General features: G+C 45.2%; 1 protein-coding gene across 1 annotated transcript in view; it reads left to right on the top strand.

The window, feature by feature from the left end:
* The window catches only part of LOC115083222 (receptor-type tyrosine-protein phosphatase N2-like), a 1,006,533-nt gene that overhangs the window by 811,991 nt on the left and 170,677 nt on the right, over nucleotides 1–23,865 (top strand). Inside the window, exon 6 of the mRNA XM_029587031.1 lies at nucleotides 20,664–21,150. Coding sequence (XP_029442891.1) covers nucleotides 20,664–21,150 — 487 coding nt within the window. The remainder of the gene's footprint in view (nucleotides 1–20,663; nucleotides 21,151–23,865) is intronic.

Raw genomic sequence — 23,865 nt, 5'->3', positions numbered from 1 at the left:
ACAAATACTAACCTGAAAACTAGAACATGATATACACTGGCAATAATAATTTAAGCATCCTAAGAAAATTACCAAGTCAAATTACCAACAGCAAATTAAGGTTTTGCTGTCAGCACTCTCTCTGGACTGAGGTTTACTCAGTTTTTGCTTTCCTATACATCTGTGCTTCTAAGGCAATTACTTCAAACAAAATTACTTAAAAAATAATCTCTTTTGAGGGATTCACACTACATTAAGATTAACAATTGGCCCTCTCAGTTAATCTTTCTTCTTGTGTCTAACAATTGGCCTTAACACTTTTTCAGATCAATCATTAGTAACTAGTTGCCAAGGAACCAGTGCTCTCACCTTCTCAGATCAAGTAAGTGACATTTGCAAACTCACAGTTCTAGCATTTGTGATCAAATGCTAACCTTTACTAGCTCACATAATTAATCCAAAATCCATTTTCCCAAAACAAATAATTGTAACATTGGAAAACAAATATTAACTATAACTAGTTCACAGAATTAATCCAAAATCTATTTTCTCAGTATAAAAGAAAATTATTCCTTACCTGCTAATTTTCGTTCCTGTAGTACCATGGATCAGTCTAGACAGTGGGTTATATCCCTCGACCAGCAGATGGAGTCAGAACAGAGTTTGAGAGCATCAGCATATAGAGTAGTGCACCCTCTGCTGGAGCTCAGTATTACGCATAGCAAAGCCCAAAGCAAAACACAACATTTTGGATCCAGATCCATCCCCAAAAAGGAACAGAGAAAGATATAAGTAAACAAACGGTCAACGGGACCACCAACAGTCAACTTGTGAGGAGCTGTGAACAGTAACAATAATCAGAGACAAACAGGATGAAAGTTACCTGGAAGAATCCAAGCAGGACCTAATGAAACCCCTAGTAGCGGGCATCTGGACTGATCCATGGTACTACAGGACGAAAATTAGCAGGTAAGGAATAATTTTCTTTTCCCTGTACGTACCTGGATCAGTCCAGACAGTGGGATGTACCCAAGCTTCCCTAAACCGGGTGGGGTCCTGAGAGACCTGCTCGGAGAACTTCATCGCCAAAAGAACTCGTGTACTGAGGCGCCAGGTGTAGTCTGTAATGTCTGGAAAAAGTGTGCAACGACTTCCACGTCGCCGCACGGCAGATTTCCTAGGACGCCGCTTGGGATCGCGTGGAATGAGCCGACACACTGCGAGGCGGCACCCGCCCCGCCGCAATGTAAGCCGATGAGATGGCGTCCTTTATCCAGCGCGCAATAGTCGTCTTGGATGCCTGAGAACCTCTCCTTGGTCCTGACCAGAGGACAAACAAATGATCGGATACCCGGAAGTCATTGGTAACCTCCAGGTAACGGAGCAGCACACGCTTGACGTCCAGGAGCCGGAGAGACCGGGGTTCCTCTGGAGCGAACGCTGGAAGCTCCACCGTTTGATTGACGTGGAAGGCCGAGACCACCTTTGGTAGGAAGGATGGCACCGTACAAAGGGAAAACCCCGGAGTCTGAGAAACGCAGATAAGGGTTCCGGCAGGACAAGGCTTGGAGCTCTGAGATCCAGCGAGCAGAAGAGATGGCTACCAGGAAAACCGTCTTGAGGGTCAGGTCCTTGAGGGAGGACCCCCTCAGGGGTTCAAAAGGAGGGCCCGATAGTGTTCGCAGCACCAAGTTGAGGCTCCAAGAAGGGAAAGGATCCCTGACCGGTGGCCGTAGGTGTTTGGCACCCTTCAGAAAACGTGCGATATCCGGCTGAAGGGGTAGAGAGCAGTCCTTCTGTACCAAGACATTCAAGGCCGCCACCTGAACCCGGAGCAAATTAAAGGCGAGACCCTTATCCAGACCATCCTGTAGGAAATGAAGGATCAGCGGGACAGTCGCCTCCATGGTTTGGACCCCGCGGTCGGAGCACCAGGCTTCGAAGACCTTCCAAACTCGAACGTAAGCGACGGAGGTCGAAGGCTTGCAGGAACGAAGCATCGTTAAGATCACTGTCTCCGGGTAGCCTCTGTGGCGGAGACGGTGCCATTCAAAAGCCAGGCCGCAAGACAGAAGAGTTCTGCCTGCTCGAAAAATACCGGCCCCTGACGCAGAAGATGAGGAAGATGGGACAGGCGAAGTGGGCCGTCCACCGTCATCTGAAGTAGATCTGCGAACCATGGCCGACGGGGCCATTCCGGGGCTATGAGAATTACAGTCCCTCGATGATGTTCCAACCTGCGGAGAACCTTGCCGACCAGAGGCCAAGGAGGAAACACATAGAGCAGTTGATCTGACGGCCACGGAAGGGCAAGGGCATCCACCCCATCTGCGCCGCGCTCTCTTCTGCGGCTGAAGAAGAGTGTAGCCTTGGCGTTGAGAAAGGTCGCCATGAGATCGAGGCGTGGAGTCCCCCAACGACGGACAATGAGATGCATTGCCTCATCGGAGAGAGCCCACTCGCCGGGGTCTAGCTGTTGACGACTCAGGAAGTCCGCCTGAACGTTGTCCACCCCGGCGATGTGAGAGGCCGCTATCCGGACGAGATTGCTCTCCGCCCACTCCAACAGGGGAGTTGACTTGGGGGAGACATGCTTGCTTCTTGTCCCCCCTTGACGATTGATGTAGGCCACGGTGGTGGCGTTGTCCGAGAGGATCCTCACCTCTCTGTGTCGCACCAGGGGAAGAAAACGCTGAAGAGCGAAACACACGGCTCTCGTTTCCAGGCAATTGATCGGCCACTTTGCCTCCTCTGGCATCCAAGTCCCCTGCGTGGTGCTTCTTTCGCAGACGGCGCCCCATCCCGCGAGGCTGGCATCGGTGGTCACCACCACCCAATTGGGAACCTCGAGCGAGACTCCCCGAGCCAGATGCGAGGGGACAAGCCACCAATCCAGGCTTTTCCTGGCTAATGGTGGAAGCGGCAGGATCACCTGATACTCCTGGGAGACTGGTTTCCAACGGGATAGCAGGGACGCTTGCAGTGGACGCAGGTGTGCAAACGCCCAGGGTACCATGTCGATGGTGGAGGCCATTACTCCCAGGAGCTGCAGATAATTCCAGGCGGTTGGTTCTTCCAAAGCTGAAAACCGAGACACGTGCTCCCTCAGGGCTTGCGCCTTGTCCTGGTGCAGGAACACCATACCCCGCCGGGTATCGAAGCTCGCTCCTAAGAAATCCAGGTGTTGCAAGAGCACAAGGGAACTCTTTGGAAGGTTCACCACCCAGCCCAGAGAGCGTAGGAATTGTACTACTCTGGCCACTGAGGTCTGACCATGTGAGAAGGACTTCGCTCGAATCAGCCAGTCGTCTAGGTACGGATGTACAAGGATACCCTCCTTGCGGAGGGCCACCGCCACCACTACCATGATCTTTGTGAAGTTCCAAGGTGCGGTCGCCAAACCGAAGGGAAGCGCTTTGAACAGAAAGTGTTGACCGAGAATCTTGAAGCAAAGATACCGCCGGTGAGCTGGCAGGATGGGAATGTGCAAGTATGCTTCCGAGAGATCCAGTGAAGCGAGGAATTCTCCCTTGTGCACTGCGGCAATCACTGATCGAAGAGTCTCCATGCGGAACCGGCTGACCCTGAGGGCCTTGTTTACCTCCTTCAAGTCCAGGATGGGCCGAAAGGAACCGTCCTTTTTGGGAACGATGAAGTAAATGGAATAGTGGCCCAAGCCCACCTCGTCGAAGGGGACGGGAACGATGGCCCCTATTTCCTGCAGTCAGTCTAGTGTTTGTTGAACCGCTATCCTCTTGAGATCCGAACCACAGGGGGAGAAGATGAACTGGTCCCTCGGGGGGCGGACAAACTCCAAGGCGTAACCGTCTCTTATAGTGTCCAGCACCCACTGGTCCGTGGAGATAACTGCCCATTCCTCGTAGAAGTCCATGAGGCGGCCCCCGATACGGGGAGGTGAGAAGTGGGCTCCTTTGACATCATTGGGATGACTTTGTGGGCGGATTTCCCTGCCCTGGACCCTCTCTCGCGGGCCTCCACCCACGAAAGGAACGAGACCAAGGCTGGGATCTTGTCGGCTGTATCCGGGAACCGGACTGCCGGTAAGACCTATAACGTCGCTGTGCCCTGGCCCTGGTTCTACCGGAAGAAAATGACCTGAAGGAACGCTGTCTATCCTCCGGCAGCCGATGCACCGAATTTTCCCTCAGTGACTTGATGATCTGATCCAGGTCCTCTCCAAATAAAAACTTCCCCCGAAAGGGGAGGGAGCCAAGGCTCGACTTGGAGGAAGCATCCGCCGCCCAGTTGCGAAGCCACAAGAGCCGTCGGGCTGCTACAACCGAAACCATGGACCGCGCCATTATGCGAAAGAGATCATACAAGGCGTCCGCCCCGTATGCTATGGCAGATTCCAGACGGTCCGCCTGGGCGGCCTCTTCAGGGGGCAACTCCTGAGAAGTGAAAAGCTGCTGTACCCAGAGTAAGCTGGCCCTTTGCGCGAGCGAACTGCACATCACGGCCCGCATACCTAGGGCGGAGACTTCGAAGACCCTCTTGAGGAAGGTTTCTAGTTTACGATCCTGCGTATCCCGCAGGGCCGTTCCACCCGTGACCGGGATGGTCGACCTCTTGGTCACTGCCGACACCAATCCACCTTGGGCACCTTGATAAGATCCAAAAAATCCTCAGGGAGCGGATATAGCTTTTCCATGGCGCGTGTGACTTTCAAGGACGCCTCGGGAGTGTCCCACTCCCTGGTGAGAAGCTGTAGGAAGGACTCATGGATAGTGAAAGCCCTTGCCCTAGGACGGAGGGCGGCAAGTACTGGATCCCCTTTGTGAGAAGAGGTGGCGACGGCAGGAGCCACAGGGATCGGCGGATCTGGAGGTGGGTCGAGGTCCAGCTCCTGAATAATATGGTGGATGAGTTCATCCAGCTCTTCTTTTTGAAAAATCTGTAGGGCTCGAGGGTCGTCCCCCTCCGTATGTCCATCCGGATGCGCCTCCGGGGGTTCCGGGGAGTCGTCTCTCACCGGCGAAGCCGCCCCCGTGGTACCCCGGGGTGGCATGGGAGAGGGACCTGGCAGGGATCCAGGCGTAACAGGCGAGGCGGTGAGACCAACAGCAAGTTTAGGAACCTTGGGGGGGAGGGGCCCCCAGGGGATTCGGCGCCTGTGCTCCCATACCCTGCAAATAAGCCATGTGCATTGCCAGAATAAAGTCAGGTGAGAAAAACGGGGAGCTGATTGGAATCCCTGGGGGGGGACCGTCCTGGGAGCCCCGGTCGGGCAAACCCCCCGCCGGGGGCAAAGCCTGTTGAGAGCCAGTGCAACCAATCCTGTCTGCATCTGGGAGCGAGTCCGTCTCACGCTGTCCCCCTAAAATGGCCGCCGTTCCCGCCAAAGGCGGCGTCGTGGCCGGCCCGCGCCGCCCGGGCTGAGGAGGAGGCAGGTCCGAAATCGCACCGGAGGACTGCAGGGTGCCTTCCCCGTCGGGGAAGCACCGCTCACAAAGCCCCTCCCTCAGAAATTGATTCCCCGGTTCGCCGCAGGCCTCACACCTCGAGGACCGCGGCATGTCAGCACCGGGAAAAAGAAAAGCCTCTGGGGGGGGGGGGGGGCAAAACGAGCTAGTGCCGCGGGGGGGGGCCTGGAATGGCCCTAACAACCCTCCGAAGGGGTCCAGGAACTGCGGGGGAAAACCCCCGTTTCAGTTGAGCACACACCCGCGGGCGGAGCTTGCGAACCGCGGGACCCACAAACGACGCGTGGAGCGGCCGGAACCACCGGCATCCACGGGGCACCACAAAAAAGAAGCAAACCTGTGGAGAAATAAACTCAAAAAACTTCCACTTACCCCAACGGAAGAGGAAAGGAGTACAGGATAGAGAAGGCAGAGCCACAGACACACGCCTCCTCAAAAATTGAAAACTTTTTTTTTTTTTTTAATTTTAAGGATCCAAAATGAAGAGAAACATAAGACAGGGAAATACTGTGGAGAAAAAGAAAGAAATAACCAAAAATGAAGAAACCCTGTCAATCTGGGGGAGCTAGTGGATCCCCCCACTCACATCTGCTGGAGTCAGAAGAATACTGAGCTCCAGCAGAGGGTGCACTGCTCTATATGCTGACGCTCTCAAACTCTTTTCTGACTCCATCTGCTGGTCGGGGGATATAACCCACTGTCTGGACTGATCCAGGTACGTACAGGGAAACGCAATTACAAAAATTTCAAACAAATACTAACTTTAAAACCAGCACACAATATATATGATCAGTAATACATTAATCCTCCAAGAAATATTTTCTCAAGATTAAAGTGCTGATCCCCAGCAAGTCCATCTTACCACCAATAGATGAAGGCTCTTCTGTCAGCATTCCCACTTCGTGCATGAAAACTCTCTATTATGGTAAAAATAAATACTGCACAATTTTTTCAACAAATACTGCAAAGTTTTTCAACAAATACCACCTTCTAGAATATTATATATAACCCATCCATCAGAGAAGGGACTCACACTTCCATGTCCTGCAGAGCACCTACCCATGTAACAGGGATGGGGGCATAGGATTCACTCTGCAGGGCCACTATGAAATTCACACACACTCCACAGAAATAAAGTCAGTCTACTTTTGCTGATTGTGTTCCAATCAAAGACAAAGTTTATTGGAAATTTAAAAGTTCATAATGGAAAATAGTCAAAACTCTCAAATGCAAAAACAGAATCCAGTCTTCTCAAAAAATCACATAAACAGGCACAGGTTTTATACTGCTTAAGTACTATTCCACAACAACCGGATCCCAGGAATTCCCATCAAAGCTTTTGAATCTTCAGCCCAATTAAGAAAAACTGCAGAATCCTCTTTAATCATTTATTTATTAATGAGCATGTGATATTCTGCCTTTCCCAACTTAATTGCAAGGCAGATTACATAAAAGTAATGAATTTTCAGCATGTGGTAGTGCATAGTACAGATGTGAATTAAAGATATGAGATAGAATTTGAGACAATATCTCAGGTGGAAATAGGACCTATAAGTAGTTAGAATGAGAATACATTTGGTGCATTGGGTTGCATTAAAAGAATATACAATTATAAAATAAATAAGAATTGGCACAAAGGGGTCAATGTTAAGCCACTGGCTGGCTTGCAAAGTTAACCAGATAAACTTATCCGGCTAACTTTCTTGGGCTATTGAGTGGTGCAATGGTGTTGAAGAATATACCTGATTATCATAAAAATATCTGAATAACTTTATCCAGCTAACTTTAGGACTACTCTATGGCACAACCAGAGATAGCCAAATAATTTTTTCAACTAAGTTAACTCCAACCCAGAATACCCCTATGTTATCCATTTAAATTTTAGCAGATAAGTGCCCAAAATATTCAAAATTCAACATTTTTACAGATAACTCATGAGTTATTCAATTAAATGCCTTTGAATATGGACCATTATGAGTACAATGCATAAATAGATATTTTAAGCACCTGATGCATGTTGGAACCTGTGGGAAGGAGCGCTAGGGAGTGCTCCCGATTCCGGGGAGATATGTGCCCTTGGACCATGATGCGACTGCAGAGAGGAGCTCCGTGGAAGCGCCGCGGCACGCAAGACATGTCCAAACAGATGCTGACCACTCCCCTATCCTCTGTCAAACCTGCACACACCGGTAGAGACCCAGCAATGCAATGCTGGTCTCTGGTGTAGCCATCCAGCCACTCAATAGCCCTTTCGGACCTGCCACTAGGGAGCGGCAGATGTGGCAGGACGGACAGAGGTCAAGGACAGGTGATGGTACTGGAATTTGGAACAAGACAGGACCTCGGACTTGGACTAGGCTTGAAGACTTGAACAAGGTGAGGGAACTTGGAACTCAGACGAGACGAGGACGCTTAGAACTTGGAACTTGGAACTCAGACAAGATCAGGATGCCGGGAACTTGAAACTTGGAACTCAGATGCAAGACAGAGATCCTTCTAATAGCTCAAGACAACAACATTCCTCTCAACTCACCCAGCTCCTCCCAACTATCCAAAATGCCATTTAATCACGCACCACACGTGAGAGACCTGGGTGTCCTGCTCGACAACCAGATTAACTTGAAAAAATTCATCAATAACACCTCCAAGGAATGCTTTTACAAATTGCAAAACCACTCCTACACCTCTGGAACTTCCGCTTGGGGCTCCAATCAATCATCTTGTCAAAAGTTGATTACTGCAACTCCCTTCTTCTGGGTCTACCGGCTAACACCATTAAACCCTTACAGATGGTCCAGAACGTGACCGCCAGGATACTTACCAATGCCAACAAAAGAGATCACATCACCCCCATCCTTCAGAACCTTCACTGGTTACCAGTCAAATTCAGGATTCCCTTCAAAGCCCTCATGATGATCCATAAAGCCCTTCACAATATCGCCCCCTCAATCTAACTTTCCAACTACGACCACACATCTCAAACAGACCGATCAGAAGAGCATACAAAGACACTCTTTACACCCCTCCTGCTAAAACTTCATTAAGGAAGCATGCCCTGTCCACAGCTGGTCCCCCCCTTTGGAACACCCTCCCTTTGGACCTCCACCAAGAACCCTGCCCCTTGGTTTTTAAAAAGAAGTTGAAAACATGGCTATTCAGCCAGGCCTTCGTGGAGAGATAACCCTCCCACTGTTATCGCCCGCTAGCTGATTCAGCTCTACCAGCTATCCTCAGTCACTCCAGTATTTCCCTTTAGCATGGCATTCCCCTAAGTTCATTTTGAGGTTTCATCCTATATAGCCCTAGGTTTATTTTATACCTTAGTATTATTTTGAGGTCTCATCCTTTATAGCCCAGTGTTTATATTATACCTCAGTATACATCTATTGTACCAAATGTTCTTTGTTGCCTTTTTTGTTTTTGTTCATTATACCTCATGTTCTTTGTACCTGCCTCATGGCGATTGTTCAGTTTATATGTAAACCGGTGCGATATGTATCATATACAGGAACATGGGTATATAAAAATTAAAAATAAATAAATAAATAAATAAGATGCTCAGACATGGAAGGAAATCAGACGTAGACTGAGGAGAGGATTCCGATTACTCAGATGAGAACTCTTGGAGACTCGGACGCGGACTTGGAACTTGGAAAGGCTCACACAAAGACTTGGAACTTGGAAGGACTTCAGACAAGGACTTGGAACACGGAACTTGGATGGAACGAAACAAGGATTCTTGAAACTTGGAACTCAGATGGGACAAGACAAGGATTCTTGAAACTTGGAACTCGGATGGGACAAGACAAGGATTCTTGGAACTTGGAAGGAGCGAGGACAAGGACTCAGGATACTTAGAGACTTAGACAGACACTGCCCCTCAGAGCACCCTACACAGCCGACATGGGCTGATCGCGGACCACCCTGTCCCATGGCGCACCCTAAACAACCTGAAGAAGCTGGTCATGGACCATGCGGAGAGTGAAACAAGCACAAGACAGAGGCTCAGGATGAAAGAGGAATCCGGGCAGTGTTTGAAGACAGGTCCTGCTGGAAGAGGAACTCCAGCCACAGGAAACGGACACCGGATTGATACGGATTTACTCCTAGGAAAGGTCAGCTGGAGATGAGGTCCGGGGTGAGTGAAGCTGAACCCGGAGCTAGGGATTGACAATATTTCAGGATCAGGATTGGACGAAGGACATCAGGATCGAGACATGGTACTTGGAACTTGGAAAATCAAAATCAGGACTTGGAACTCAGGTCATCAAGGTCAGGACTTGGAGACTTGGAACATCAGGACTGGAATGTAAGGCATCAGATACAAAAGGACACCGGTACCTCGGAACATTAGGACATCTGGACATCCAAGGTATCTGGACATTAGGAACCTCTAGAGAGGATGACTACAAGGACATCTGGAACATGACAGACAAAGACATCAGAAGACAGAGACATCTGGACATCTTAAGACAAGGGGCGTCAGGACATCTGGAGATAGGGAGATATCTGGACATCTGGAGACAAGGAGACATCAGGACATCTGAAGACAGAAAGACATCTGGACATCAGGAGATATGAGAACGGGATCCGTCGAGAGACCAGGACATGGAACGAAGACAAAGACGAAGGTTCAGGAACCATGGACGAAGACAAGGAGGACCAATGAGAAACAGAGTACCTTGAAGAAATGAAGAAGGATCATGGAGGACTCCTGGAATGAAAAGCTGGAACTGAAGATGCAGGAGATGTCCATGACCAACTCCTTGCAAAGGCGGAGGAACTGAAGGCTGAACCCCTTTGTAGGGCTGAAGAGGAAACGCCTAAGGACGTCATCAGGAGGAGCTCAGAAGGACTGCCCACTGCTGGCCTTTTAAGAGCAGTAAGGAGGCACGGCCGCATGCCTAGGAAGGGGCAGGACCATGGAGAGCGGCTTCCTGCCACACAGGATGAAGCAGGCCCCGACAAGAGAGGCTCCCTGCCGTGAAGAACAGAAGATAGATGGTGGCTTCCTGCTGCATGAAGAGGAGCTTCAGGGCAGCCTCCTGGCCATGGAAGAGGATGTTGGAGGTGGCCTCCAGGCCACGAAGAACCCATGGAGTTGGGGATGGCCTCCGGGCTGCAGAAGAGGAATGTTGTCGGTGGCCTAGCCGTGAAGAGCTGGAGGAGGCGGCGCCCAGGCCGTGGGAAAGCAGCAGAGTCAGTGGCGGCCTCCAGGCCATGAAGAGGAACATCAAAGGCGGCCTCCTGGCCATAGAAGAGATGGCGTTGGTGGCTGCCTCCAGGCCGCGGGAGAAGGAACGTCGGCGGTGGCCTCAGGGAATATAGCGGCGGCTTCCAGGCTGCGAAGGTGGATGGGGCAGTGCTCAGGCTGCGAACCTGGATGGCAGTGGCTCCAGGCCAGGAGTAGAGATGTCAGCGGCCTCCGGCTGCCAGGAACGGCGTCAGAATGCTGCAGAGAGGTAAGGGACTACTTGTAGGCCTATCCCACAAGCAGGATCTCAACAGCACATACATAGATTATAAGAACCAGTTGCACAGAATTAACCTAGTGATTGGCAAAGATATAGGCTCAATTAAGAAATAACACCAGGAATCAGGTAGTAGAGGAAGTATCTTTGCATTAAAATTTAGGGGATGACTTGGTTGAATAACCAGAGTTCAGGAAGTCAGGTAGTAGATGGCAGAGTTTCTGCTGTAGAATCTAGGGGAAGGCCTGACCGAATAGCTACACTTTGATTTTTTCTGGAAAGTTTTAGCAAGGTTCAGGGCCGAGAGATATTGATATGCTGTTCAATATTTTGGAGGCAAAGCAGCTGAATGTGCAAAGTCTTGTGCATGTTAGTCTTGCAGAAATCAGCAGAGAACATAATAGAAAGGCCTGTTGTAAGGATTAAAGCTTCCTCATGGGAGTATAGGAGAATAGGAGCTAGGAGAGATTATATGGGGGGGGATCAGTTGATTCATGCATTGAAAGACAAAGCAGATACATTTTCTCCTACTTTTGACTGGGAGTCAACGTAACTGGCTAAAATTGGTTACTCACAGTTGGCTGACTGGTTCAGTAAAAAAAGGTTCGTGTTCATGAAGTACAAGAGATGGCTGAAAGAGGAAGACAGGCAACAATATCTGGAAAAGCTAAGAAAAGCTGAAAAAGATGCAAATGGAAGAAAAATAGCTAATGCGGTAAACTCATGGAGCAAGGGGCATAGTGAGACTCAGCTGAGAAGGGGAGAAATATGTAGAAACTAAGAAAAAGAGGAATTACTTAACAAATATTTCTATTCATTATTCACCAAGAAAGGGCCAGGAAATAAACACAAATAGGACAGAAACAGAAGTAAACCTCAAACGATTTTCAGAAGACTGTGTTCATAAGGAGCTAGCTAAACTAAAAGTAGATAAAGCAATAGGACCAGACAGGATACATCTGAGGTATTAAGGGAACTTAGAGAAGTTCTGGCAGCTCAGCTGGCTGAACTTTTCAATGCTTATTTAGAGTTGAGAATAGTTTCGAAGGACTAGAGATGTGGAGATAAAGTTATTCCCTCTAACTGGCTCCACAATTAAAAGTATTCTCATCTTTTGCAGTACAAGGTAACCACATTTATTAATGTAATATTACATGAGAAAGATCTCACATCAAGCAAACTCTGAGTGGATGTTTCTAAAATCCAGTATATACAATTGGTTTATATACAGTTTATTTCTACAAAATCATGGTTCAGCCAATATATTTCAGATTGACTAATCCCAATTTCACTTCGCCATTTTGCTTCAACAGCACATCTTTAGATATCTTAGATGTCTTAGATCATGAATAGTTAGCAGGTCAGCATGACCCAGGTCCTGACTGCAATTACCTACAAGCACAGCACATTTTGTTACTGGTAAAAAAGGATCATGCATCATCATATCTATTTTCTACCAATTAACATTAGCTTTTATCTCTGTTCTAGCAAGTAAAAATCAGGAAAGAACATTATAAGCTAAATTGAACTATTTTGCACCACATCGCACTACGTTGAACAAAGAGATACAATAAAGCTTTTTTTTACTCCCTCAGAGATAGGCAGATATGGATCCATTTCATAAAAGTGAAACTAGGGAGCAGGATGGAAATTACCGATTAGTTAGTCTGTGATGATTATATTAATGGAATCACTGCTAATAGTGCAGTTTCTAGAATTCAATGGATCATGAAATCTGAGGGAGTGGTCAAATCTGATAAATTTCTTTGGCTGGGTGAAGAAAGAGTACGATCAGGGGAGAGCATTAAATATGGTATGCTTGGATTTCAGTAAAGCCTTTGCCATGATTACGAATAGATAAGCGACCTGGGAATGTGTGCTAAAGTGAATGGGTTTAAAAATGATTGAATGGGAGGCGACAAAGTATAATAGTAAATTGAGGTCACCATGAAGAGATGAGCATTGCTAGTGATAAACATCAGGGACTGGTCCTTGCATCAATCTTTTCAACATTTTTGAAAGTGATATTGTGAAAGTACTATAGGGAAAGTTTGTCTTTTTGTGGATGATACCACTAGGTAGACACCCAGGAACTTGTGGTAAACATAAGGATTGGTTTAGCAAAGCTAGTGTCTGGCAGATAAGATTTGCTAAATAAAATGCAGAGTCAGGCATTTGAGCTGGAAAAAACCCAAGGGAACATTACAGTATAGTACAGTACCACTCCATATCCAAAAGGGCCACCAATACCACTCCTGTTTATACTCTACTACATACACTAGTGAAAAACCTAGTCAAGAAATCAGGTGCTTTAGTCCATGAGAGGAAAAGAAAGATGCTTTATCATTTATATGAGAAAAATATGTCTCATTTCATATATTCAGCTATTATGTTGTATGAGGGAATAGCCCTCATCTTTAATTTGGGCAAAAAGCTGGTGATTATTCCAAGAAAAAGCCTTACTCTATTTAAATTATTTACCTCATCTTACATGGTGGTTCTTTTTTTTTTTTGCAAAATACTTTTTATTAGGGTGGCAATGTATTCATCCAAATAACTCTTACAACAAATTGTGATAAACCATCATGAGAACAAAGTTTCCACCTTGTACAATAGGGAAAAAACAAAGCTTTGAAAGGCAACATCGTTGAAGACAGTGTTCCAAAAATCTTTAAAGCATATAATATGCCACAAACAGTTTTGCCACCATATTATATGTTAAATCCAACATCCCTCATCATATGTACCTACTTCAAATCACACATACATACAAACAAAGCTAACCTTTCTACAGTTCATACACACCACTATCACTCATCACTATCTAGAGAGTCGACTACAGTACATCAAATAGACAGCATGGTCTGGCCAAGCATAGCAAATAATCAACAGAAGAAATAAAGAGAGAATGTGTCTACTTTTACAGTTCAAGGATAAGGTCTTCTGCATCCAAAACACCTTCCCAATTAACAGAATAATCCAAAGAATAATCCAAAGAAATTATATTACTCTGCTCAGGTTCTTGTGACCTGATTTTGTCCTCTGTTGAAACAGGATGCTGGGCTTGATGGACCCTTGGTCTGACCCAGCATGGCAATTTCTTATGTTCTTATCCCAGTGTACTAAAATCACCTCCTTTTGGGATGCAGTATTGTCAGAGGTATACACTTACACAAGTAACACAATTCCCTGAATGGGGAAAACTGTACTGCTGGGAGGTATATCAGGTTTAGCAAAGCATTTTTAGGATTACAGAACGTTTTTGTATTTGGCATTAATTTTGGAACAAAAATGCATTCTCTCCACCTGGATAGGTAATGTGGTACCTACCATAAATCTGTGGAAATCCAAAATGGCTATGGTTATGCAGATAGAATGCTGGATATAAAAGGTGGGAACATTACAAGTAACCACCTTTACATCCAGCCATTCCATCTGCATGACTAATAGCCATTTTGGATTTCCACAAAGATTTCATGTAAACCTGAAGATGCTTTGCTAAACCTGATATACCTCATCAGGTAAGCACTGGTTTCTTAGCCTTCCTCCCTTTTGTAGGTGTTGTAAACCAGTATATTGGCATTTACTAGGGCTCTTTTGAGGTACTTAGGGAGGCCACAAATGCATTTATTTCAGCTTTCAATGCGAAGAGCACTTTATAATTATATTGTACCCCCAGCTTAGCAGGGAACAGTAGGGAGGATCGTATACCTCTGCAGTATAGCTCAGTACATGAGGGTGCCATCTCCTTTCTATGAGCTGCCACGTATGCAGAAAAATCATTAAACAGGAGAATCCTATTGCTCCAATACTCTACTCGTTCTTGCTGTTGGTATGCTCTAAGGAGCTTTGTTTTATGAGACCAATTCAATATTCTCACCATCACAGGTCTAGGTCTTCCTTCTTTCTCCCTCATAGGCCCCACATGAAGTACCCACTTGTTCTCCTGGTAGATATATGCCCAAATGCTCGGTAAGCCATTTTTCTACAAAATCATACAGCTCTTTCTCTCACATTGTTTTAGGTGTCCCCTCTATTTTAAGAGTATTTTGTCCATTTCTATTTTCTTGATCTTCAATACAGGCTTGAATGGTGGCATTTTTATCCTGTAGTTCGGTAATATGTCACTCTGCCTACACCAACTTATCATCTTGTAGAGATATGGATTGTTCCGCATGATCCAGTCTTTTTGTATGGCCTTCTAAGCCGTCTTTAATCTCTTCCATAGCGGTCTGTATTTTAATCAATCATTTGTCCAGTGCCAGTGTGACGCTGCTCGATATTTGCTGAATCATGTCCTCCGAAACATTGGCAATGTTTTTATCTGTGCCATCCGGTGCCACCATTTTCATGTCTATGGATTTTTTATCTCGACCGAACCTGGGTGGTTTTGTGCTCATAACTGCCCACTGTAGAGCAGCTCCACCACAGCTGACTCACTGTGCAGGTTGGGGACAATACACTTTTCACCAATGCTCTTGTAAAGGCAACCATAAGGTTACAGTTAGCTGTTTTCTGGAGGATGTGCATTGGAACTCTACGCCCAACATCCAATCAGACACAAGCCATTACTGGAAGTCGACTGCATGGTAGTTCTATGGCCTGCAAAAAGAAAAACAAATCTGAATCAAAACAATAGACAGAAATTATACTGCTGCAGATAAATATCAACCCATGCCTTTTAGTTTTCAAGGCTGGGAAATGTTAGCACCGCCGGCCGCAGCAAGCCGTGACCGGGGCCAGGTGTCATGGCCGCCAGCCGCGGCGGACCGCAAGCAGGGCCAGGCCGGTGGTCACGAAGAAAATAGTTACCCCGGGCATCGGGAGTCATCGAGGGCTCCTGCGGTTGCAGGCAGCCCCTTCTGCCTTCTCCTGCAGCCGCTGCCATGTCCAGGCTTGGCAACATGGCTCCTCGAGGGTTTGGCTCCTCCCTCGCTGTCTTCTCTAGGGTCATGTGCGTGGTTGAAGATTATTCTTAAAGGAGCCATGACAGGAAATGGTAATGGCTCCTACTGAGACTCCTCCCCCGACATCCTGTACTTAAGGCAAGGTCTGGTCCTCAGACCTTGCCTTGGTATCAAGGTTCTTGGCTGGATTGGATCCTGTGCTTGTGTTCTTGGTTCTTCATCCCTGCTTCCCTGCTCTGTGGATTGCTTCTTGGTTCCTGATCTCTGGACTGGCATTCATGGTTTCCTGGCTTGACTCTGGACTGGCATTCGTGGTTTCCTGGCTTGATCTCTGAACTGGCATTTGTGGTTTCCTGGCTTGACTCTGGACTGGCTTCGGACCCTTCCCCTGTTGTGCCCTTGGACTGGACTTCGACCCTTCTTGTGTACCGAATCCTCGGACCGGCTTTGGAGTCCTCTGTGACTCTGTTCCCTAGACTACTACAACTTGTTGGAGGCGCCAGCCATCTGGAACCCATGACCTGCAGGAGGCGCCTGCATCCATACTTTCTTCAGTCTTCAAAGGAGTCTCCTACGTCCCAGCGGCCTGATCCCTACAGGCTCCTCCTGGGGGGCTCGAGCTTCCAGGGTGAAGTCCTCATTCAACAGCTACAGTATTCGGCCTTGCCCTTCGACGGTAGAGACCTAAGGGGATTGTCTCCTTTTAGGTAGCGCTGACACTACCTCAGAACAGGGGTCCACATTCTCATCCATAACAGGAAACTCCAGTACATTTTAAATAAATCCTGACAGTTGTGTTTCAGCACATCCAAAGAGCTTGCACCAAAGGTGCCATGATAACCTTGTAAAACAAGACAGCTATTCTTGCAGCCTCAGCTATAATTATCCAAAAATATTCAGGGACTTGCATCATACAGTAAATCATTGCATTACAAACTCTTCATGTTCATCTTCACCACTTCTTTAAAATGAATCATTCAAGGCAAGTCTTCCAATTTAAAGTCCCTGTCATACTCACAACATGATGAATTGGGCCCAATCAAGATAAAGTCACTTTAATGGACTTGCTTGCAGATTAAGTATATTGGGTCAGAAAAACTTACAACAAATCTAGGTACGTGTATGCTGGAGAAAAAGTGCTACTCAGAAGGCAATATTAAGAACTGAAGCTAATCGGTCTGAAAGCTTTCATCACATCCAAGTACTGCTTCACAAGTTTATAGGCAGGAAAACTATGAATCAATTAAGGAAAAGACAGAATGCAGGCATAGTAAAAGGTCTTCATTTATAAATGTTTTCATAGATTCATAGATATTTGTGAAGTATTCTATGTATGTTATCATGCTACTTTTCCTTCCATTGTTTACTATGATTCATTAAATTCATTGAAAATGTTCTCCTCACTATTCTGTTATTCAACTACTAAGAAAAAATGTTTACTGTTCCCAATACTCTACTGTTCCCAACTACCATGTTAACTCCATTTGATTGTATGCTAATTGCATATTTTGTATGATAATTGCATATTTTGTAAACCGTTATGATGGCTCTACCGAATAACGGTATATAAAACTCTACAAATAAATAAATAAATAAAATGGTGCAGGGCTGAGAACCCTTAGCAATCAAGAGCTGGAGAGGCATCTTCTCTGAGGTATGCCCGCAATACTACACTTTGGCCGGATAGTAACAGCAGTGGATGTCTTCCTTCCATCTCTTGGCCTTCAGTGCACCATCCCTGTGGCATGCCCAGGTCTAAAAGGCGGTAGACCTGAACCTGAATCTGTTGTTCTACATTGCTATGACCTGACTATAGAGTTACTCCTTCCTTTGGTCATTTCTTCCATATTAATACGTAAACTCAGAAACTAACAGAATAATTATCCAGCAGCAGTTTGTCCATTCTAGATAACAATTCTACTTTTGAAAAATATCCTCTCTGGATCATATGAAGATTTTAGTATTTGGATTATTTCTAAAGTTTTTAATTAAACTTTCTGTAAATAGATGAAAATGTCATTAAAAAAAAAAAAACCAAACTGACACTAAGAGGCATATGTATTAATTAAACGACAAAATGTTTTCTCAAAAGGGGTCAACGTAAAAAAACCATGCAAAACAGCCAGAAATGCACAAAGATGCCAAAATGTCATTATTTTGCTTTTTCTTGGGTTGGTCTCCTTTTGTAACAAATTTGCAAAATATCCTCAAGTAGTAAATTTTCACACATTATCTGGAATTAAGCAAAAACTGGTATAGTTATCTTTCTCAGTTGCTATGGAGCTTATTTGCATCTGTAGCAAACTTCTGAGGGAATGAGGGCGCTAACCCACAAGAAATTCCATGGGTTAGTATATTGTTCCCTGAAGTTGTATTTCTTATTCAAACATTCTGCAAATGTAGGATTCATTACCAGTGCATAATGAGTAAGCTTTAAATAGGAAAATAAAACAGCTTCTTATACATCACTTTCCAGGTTCTTAAATTCTTATTTTTACATTTTTTTTAATTAATAGCATTGGAAGCCTTTTGCAGTCACCTACTAATAGATATATAGTCACCATAATGAGGTGAGATACAGGTCAATATAATAAGAGATAACTTTTCAAAATGATTACGGTGCTAAGTGTTACTGCGTAGTAAACACCTTAACACAGAGTTAATACATAACATATCCTAGTAAATATACCCCTTAGATTCTTAGGGGTACATTTTCAAAAACAGCGCACGCGCATATCTTATAAAATCCAGGGTCGTCGCGCACAAGGGGGTGCACATTTGTGCAACCTGCACGCGCCGAGCCCGGCGCGCGCTGCCTGTTTCCTCCACCTCCCCTCACCTTCCCCTCCCTTCCCCTACCTAACCCACCCTCCCGGCCCTATCTAAACCCCCCCCCCTACCATTGTCGGCAGATTTACACCTGCCTCGACCATGCCCCCGGGCCGGCGTCACGCCCCCAAAATGCCTCCCGCCCCGCCCCGAAATTTGCGCCGCCCACCCGACACGCCCCCGATACGCCCCCTTTGCAAAGCCCCGGGACTTATGCGCATCCCAGGGCTTGCGCGCACCGCCGAGCCTATGCAAAATAGGCTCGGCGCGCGCACGGGGGTTTTAAAAGAGTTACGCGCATACCTTATGTGCGTAAGCCTTTTAAAATCCGGCCCATAGATTGTAAGCTGTCTGGGAACAGGGAAATACCCACAGTGCCTGAATGTATTTCACTTTGAAGTTCCTGAAAGAAGGAATCTAAATCAAATGAGTAAATACATACAGGCCGATACAGTACAGTGCGCTCCGATGGAGCGCACTGTTAGCCTGCTATTGGACGTGTGTTTTCCCTTACCCCTTATTCAGTAAGGGGAGGAAAACATGCGTCCAACCCGCGGCACCTAATAGCGCCCTCAACATGAGGTATGCGCGCGGGATACAGAAAGTAAAATGTGCAGCCAAGCCACACATTTTACTTTCAGAAATTAGAGCCGACCCAAAGGTCGGCTCTAATTTCTTCCGGCACCGGGAAAGTGCACAGAAAAGCAGTAAAAACTGCTTTTCTGTGCACCTCCGACTTAATATCATAGCGATATTAAGTCGGAGGTCCCGAAGAGTAAAAAAAGTAAAAAAAAAAAAAAATTGAATTCGGCCCGCGGCTGTCGGGCCGAAAACCGGACTTTTAATGGCAAGCTAAGTCTGAATAATATTTGCTTCATTGCAATAGTAGGGCTGGATTAATAAGGAGAGTTTTTGGAACAGTGACTTTAACTGGCTTGGTTTATTTCGTTTATTATTAAAAATTAAAAACTGTACACTATTTAGACAAGATAACAAATGCACAAGCTTAAAAGTAAAAATGGTGTCTATTCCTGTTGAGGTTCAACCTGTATTTGTTTGCCACCCCACAAAGAAACACTGGACACCAGAGTTCATCTAGTAGATATAAGATTCCTTGGTATACATAAGTAACTACAACACCCACAGAGCTGACAAAATCCCACTTAGAATGATCCATTCTAAGTGGGATTTTGTTCATTCAGGAAATGTGAATCAAAATTTGTAATCTAGGATTCATTTTGTTTTATCCAAATCTGTCCTTTGTTTCAGGAAGCATGATATGCAGAGTTTGATTGAGAAAGGCGATGCTGATTAATAGGAAGCACTAGAATAAAGGAGAATTTTTCTTCTAAATTTGACATCTGATTAACTTTGGGGGTCATTTTCTAAAGGGATCGCATGCGAAAAGTCCCTTTTCATGTGCGGTAGCTAAATGGGGCGGAGTTGGGGCGGAGTCCGCACCAGAAGGGGAGGAGTCAGGGTGGCATCAGGGCAGACTCCTTGAAGACTTCGCTGATGGCGAAAAGGTAGGACACCTTATTGCTGCCAGTAGCGTGCCCAATAGCACCACCTTTTACGATGGCGCTATTGGGTGCGAAAGCCGGCAGCGATGGCACCACGGAGGTGCGATCACTGCTGGCTTTCGCAGGCCCGCCCCCTACTTTGCCCCCTCCGCCCCTCGTTACTGCCGGATTCACTAAGGTCTGTGACCTTAGAAAATCCAGGCCTTTGTTTCCACTGCAGTCCAAACACAAGTAGCCAGAGTGCACTCATAAAAGAAGAAAGCAAAATAAATAAAACAAACTGGAGTTCACAATAATGCAAGTGGCATGATTTGTTTGGTTTTGTTTTTTTTTAGTTTGTTTGTTTAAATGAGCAAACAATTATTACAGACCAAAATGTATTGGTTTCTACTTGACCATAGTAGGCAGCTTCGGTATACTCTCACCTCCAGTAGTTGACTGTGAACATGAATGTGTAGTATGTAATCTATTTAACACTATTGAACTGGATCTTTTGTTTTGTTTCTCTAGAATGATAACATCCAATCTGATCGCTTTAGAGGCCTTGTGCAACAGCAATTCCAGACATCACCACCTGTCGCAGCCTTTGCACCAATGTCTCGTCAGAAATATCCCGAGAATCTCCCATCAAAGGCCTTTAACTCCCCTCCGGCAGATAAGTTTCCACAGCAAGTGGAAGCAGAACTTGACAGGAAATCACTCTTGGCAGCATTAAAGACCTATGTGGATCAGAAGGTGCCAGCACAAAACTTGGATAATGCAAGTCCAAGTGGCAGGTCTAAAGCCTCACGCCTCTATCCTAGCAGATTTCTTCCACCTCAGATCAACCAGTTTGATGGAAAGCTCACCCAAGAAGATGAAGATGCTGATTTTAAAATGAAAATGCCATTTCTTCAGAGACCTGGAATTAAAGTGTTGAGGCCTAATATGGGAAACCAGATTTTTAAGCCAGGTTCTCCACAAGGCAAACCAAAAGATCCCCTCAGTGCAGTGGACGGTAATGTGTACTTATTATATTTAATAAACTCAAAGACAGTGGCAATGTGTTTAAAATCAAATCGGTTTTAGGTATTTAGTTTGTATTTTACACATCTACCAAATGATATGATTTATCCTTGTGTGCTCAACCATATTTATATACTGACATTCAATCTGAGATATCATAGGTATTTCCCTATCCCCAGAGAGCTTACAATCTAAGTTTTTGTACCTGAGGCAATGGAGGGTAAAGTGACTTGCCCAAGGTCACAAGGAGCAACAGCAGGACTCAAACTATGGTCTGTGGGTTTGTAGCCCATTGCTCTAACCACAAGGCTATTGCTCCTCCCTTAATACCAAATGGCCCCCAAGAGTCTTTTTTGCAGGGTTTTATGGTTGGCACCAAAGTAGTGTATGTAAATATAATGTACATGTTGAAAGTGATATTTTTACCTCAGCAAACAGTACTTTGAATGTCCATGTAAAATCTGGTTTTATAGATACATGATTTTTTGTAATTGTGTGTGTGGAGGTCACGATAGGGGGATGGATGGGGGGGCACAAGGCTGTAAGTTTAGCCTAGAGCGCCTAATATCCTTGCACTGGCCCTCAGTTTAGATGACTTCGAGATTTATAAATAATGCCACATTTGCTGCCAAATTACACAGAGGAAGTGCTTACAGGGGAGCTACTTGCAAACACATAGAACTTTCATTAAATATCTTTTATGTCTGCTTTTCCAAACAGTTTTTAATGGTGTTAGATGGAAATAAAGTTAACAAACAAAATATAAAGTGATACATTTCACTGGACTAATAAAAGGGAAGATAATTTTCAAAGGGACTTCTGTGGGTAAAGTAGTGCCTTACCTGCAGACATGGCCCTTTGGAAAGTTGAGGGCTTTTTACATGCGTAAAATTACGTGCATACACACTGCTTGTGAATACTTTCATGCACCTGAGGAGGAGGCATCCCAAAGGGTGGATTCTGGGTGGGTTTGGGACTTACATGTTTTTTTATTAAGTATGCACGCAAATTCTCATATCACAACTACATGCACCAAGTAGCAGGTACAATTGTGTGTGTGCGTCATTTTGCCAGGAATATTTTCAAAGTGGAAGTGTGCATTTATTTTGGCTTTGAAAATCAGTACAAAGTCTATGAGTAAAAAGCTCCCACAGACTTTAGCCAAATTGAAAATTACCCTATAAGATATCACCTTAAATTATTTGTTTAACTTTTAGTTCCATGCAGTCAAGTGGACTTACACAGCAACCACACTACTTTATCCACAATAATATTAGTACATTGTAGTTGAATGAAATTTCTTTTTCTCCCTTTCCCTTCTTTATTTCACTTGCTTTAGCATACTTTGTCAAGAGAACACGGTACAGTGCCATTTAGTAACATTTGTTTTGTGTTTTCCAATCAATTTGTCTGTGTGTTAGTGGAGGTAACGAGGTAAATAACTCTTTAGCTTGCTGTTACTGTGTTAAAGCAGATGAGAGGTTCAAGGCAGGTGTTATGATGAGATTAACGTACTGCGGACATTTCTGGAAATCTTACCTTATTTTGCTACTGGAACTACCTTTCAAATGTATGAAAGTTTGCAAAAGATAAGATAGCCCAATCAATTTTAGATGAGCAAGGACAGTCATTTACAACATGCGTTACACAAGAAATGAGAACCAGCTCCAACATACAATATTAAACTATTTAAACACATTTTCTTATAATTGTACCAGGATGAAAACCTTAGGATAAGGATGGAATATTGATTTATATCATTCATATTGGACCCTTTATATCTTGATATGCTAATAAAGTCCCCGATTTAGAATCAGAGTGCTACCAAACCTGAATAATTCCTTATTTCAGTCCTTAATGAAAATAATATATTTTACTTAAAGATGTAAATCAGAATGGAAATGTGAATCATTATAGCATAATTTAGTTTATGCTGACTACGCTATCCTTCCTTTTTTCCAATTCACCTTGCCCATCAGGTGTTAAAGGAGCAAAATGTTCAGGTGATAATACTGTATTTATCTAGGATCTGGGATTTTTTCATTTCAGGTGCATGATTTTGGCACTATTTCATTGAGGGAAAACCATGCCTGTAATTGTCAGAACCTGAGGAAGCACAGTACTATATTAGAAGAATATAAAACAAACGCAAACCAAAAACAGAGACATAACTTACTCTCTGTTGTTACTTTAGAAGGGTAATTTTGAAACAGCCTGTGTAGGGATGAAATCCGCATAGACCTTAGCCCTACTTTTCAAATTCCGCATACCTTATCATTGATGTAGCAAGATGTGATCCTGCAGCTAGGACCTGCCCTCCAGGCGATACAATATCCTCTTGCACTGAAGATGCTTGTGTCCAGAGGGAAAAGGTTGGTAATTTAATCATTGGGAATATAGATAGCTGGGAGCCTGGGAGATATGAGGATCACTCTATAACTTGTCTGTCTGGTGTGAAAGTGGCAGACCTCATGCATCACCTTATCGGGGTCTTAGACAGGGCTGGGGAGGAGGCAACTGTCTCAGTACATGGGAGTACAAACAAAATAAGAAGGCTTGGGAGGGAAATTCTGTATTTCAAATTTAAGCTTTGAGGTAGAAAGTTGAAATCCAGAACCTCCAGAGCAGCATTCTCGGAAATGCACCCTGTTCTACACGCAATACCCCAGAGGCATGCGGAGCTCTGGAATCTCAATGGGTGAATGAG

The sequence above is a fragment of the Rhinatrema bivittatum genome, chromosome 2 (genome assembly GCF_901001135.1).
Source record: "Rhinatrema bivittatum chromosome 2, aRhiBiv1.1, whole genome shotgun sequence".
NCBI lineage: Eukaryota > Metazoa > Chordata > Amphibia > Gymnophiona > Rhinatrematidae > Rhinatrema > Rhinatrema bivittatum.
The sequence above is the reverse complement of the archived record's forward strand: the minus strand, read 5'-3'. Positions and strand labels throughout refer to the sequence as shown.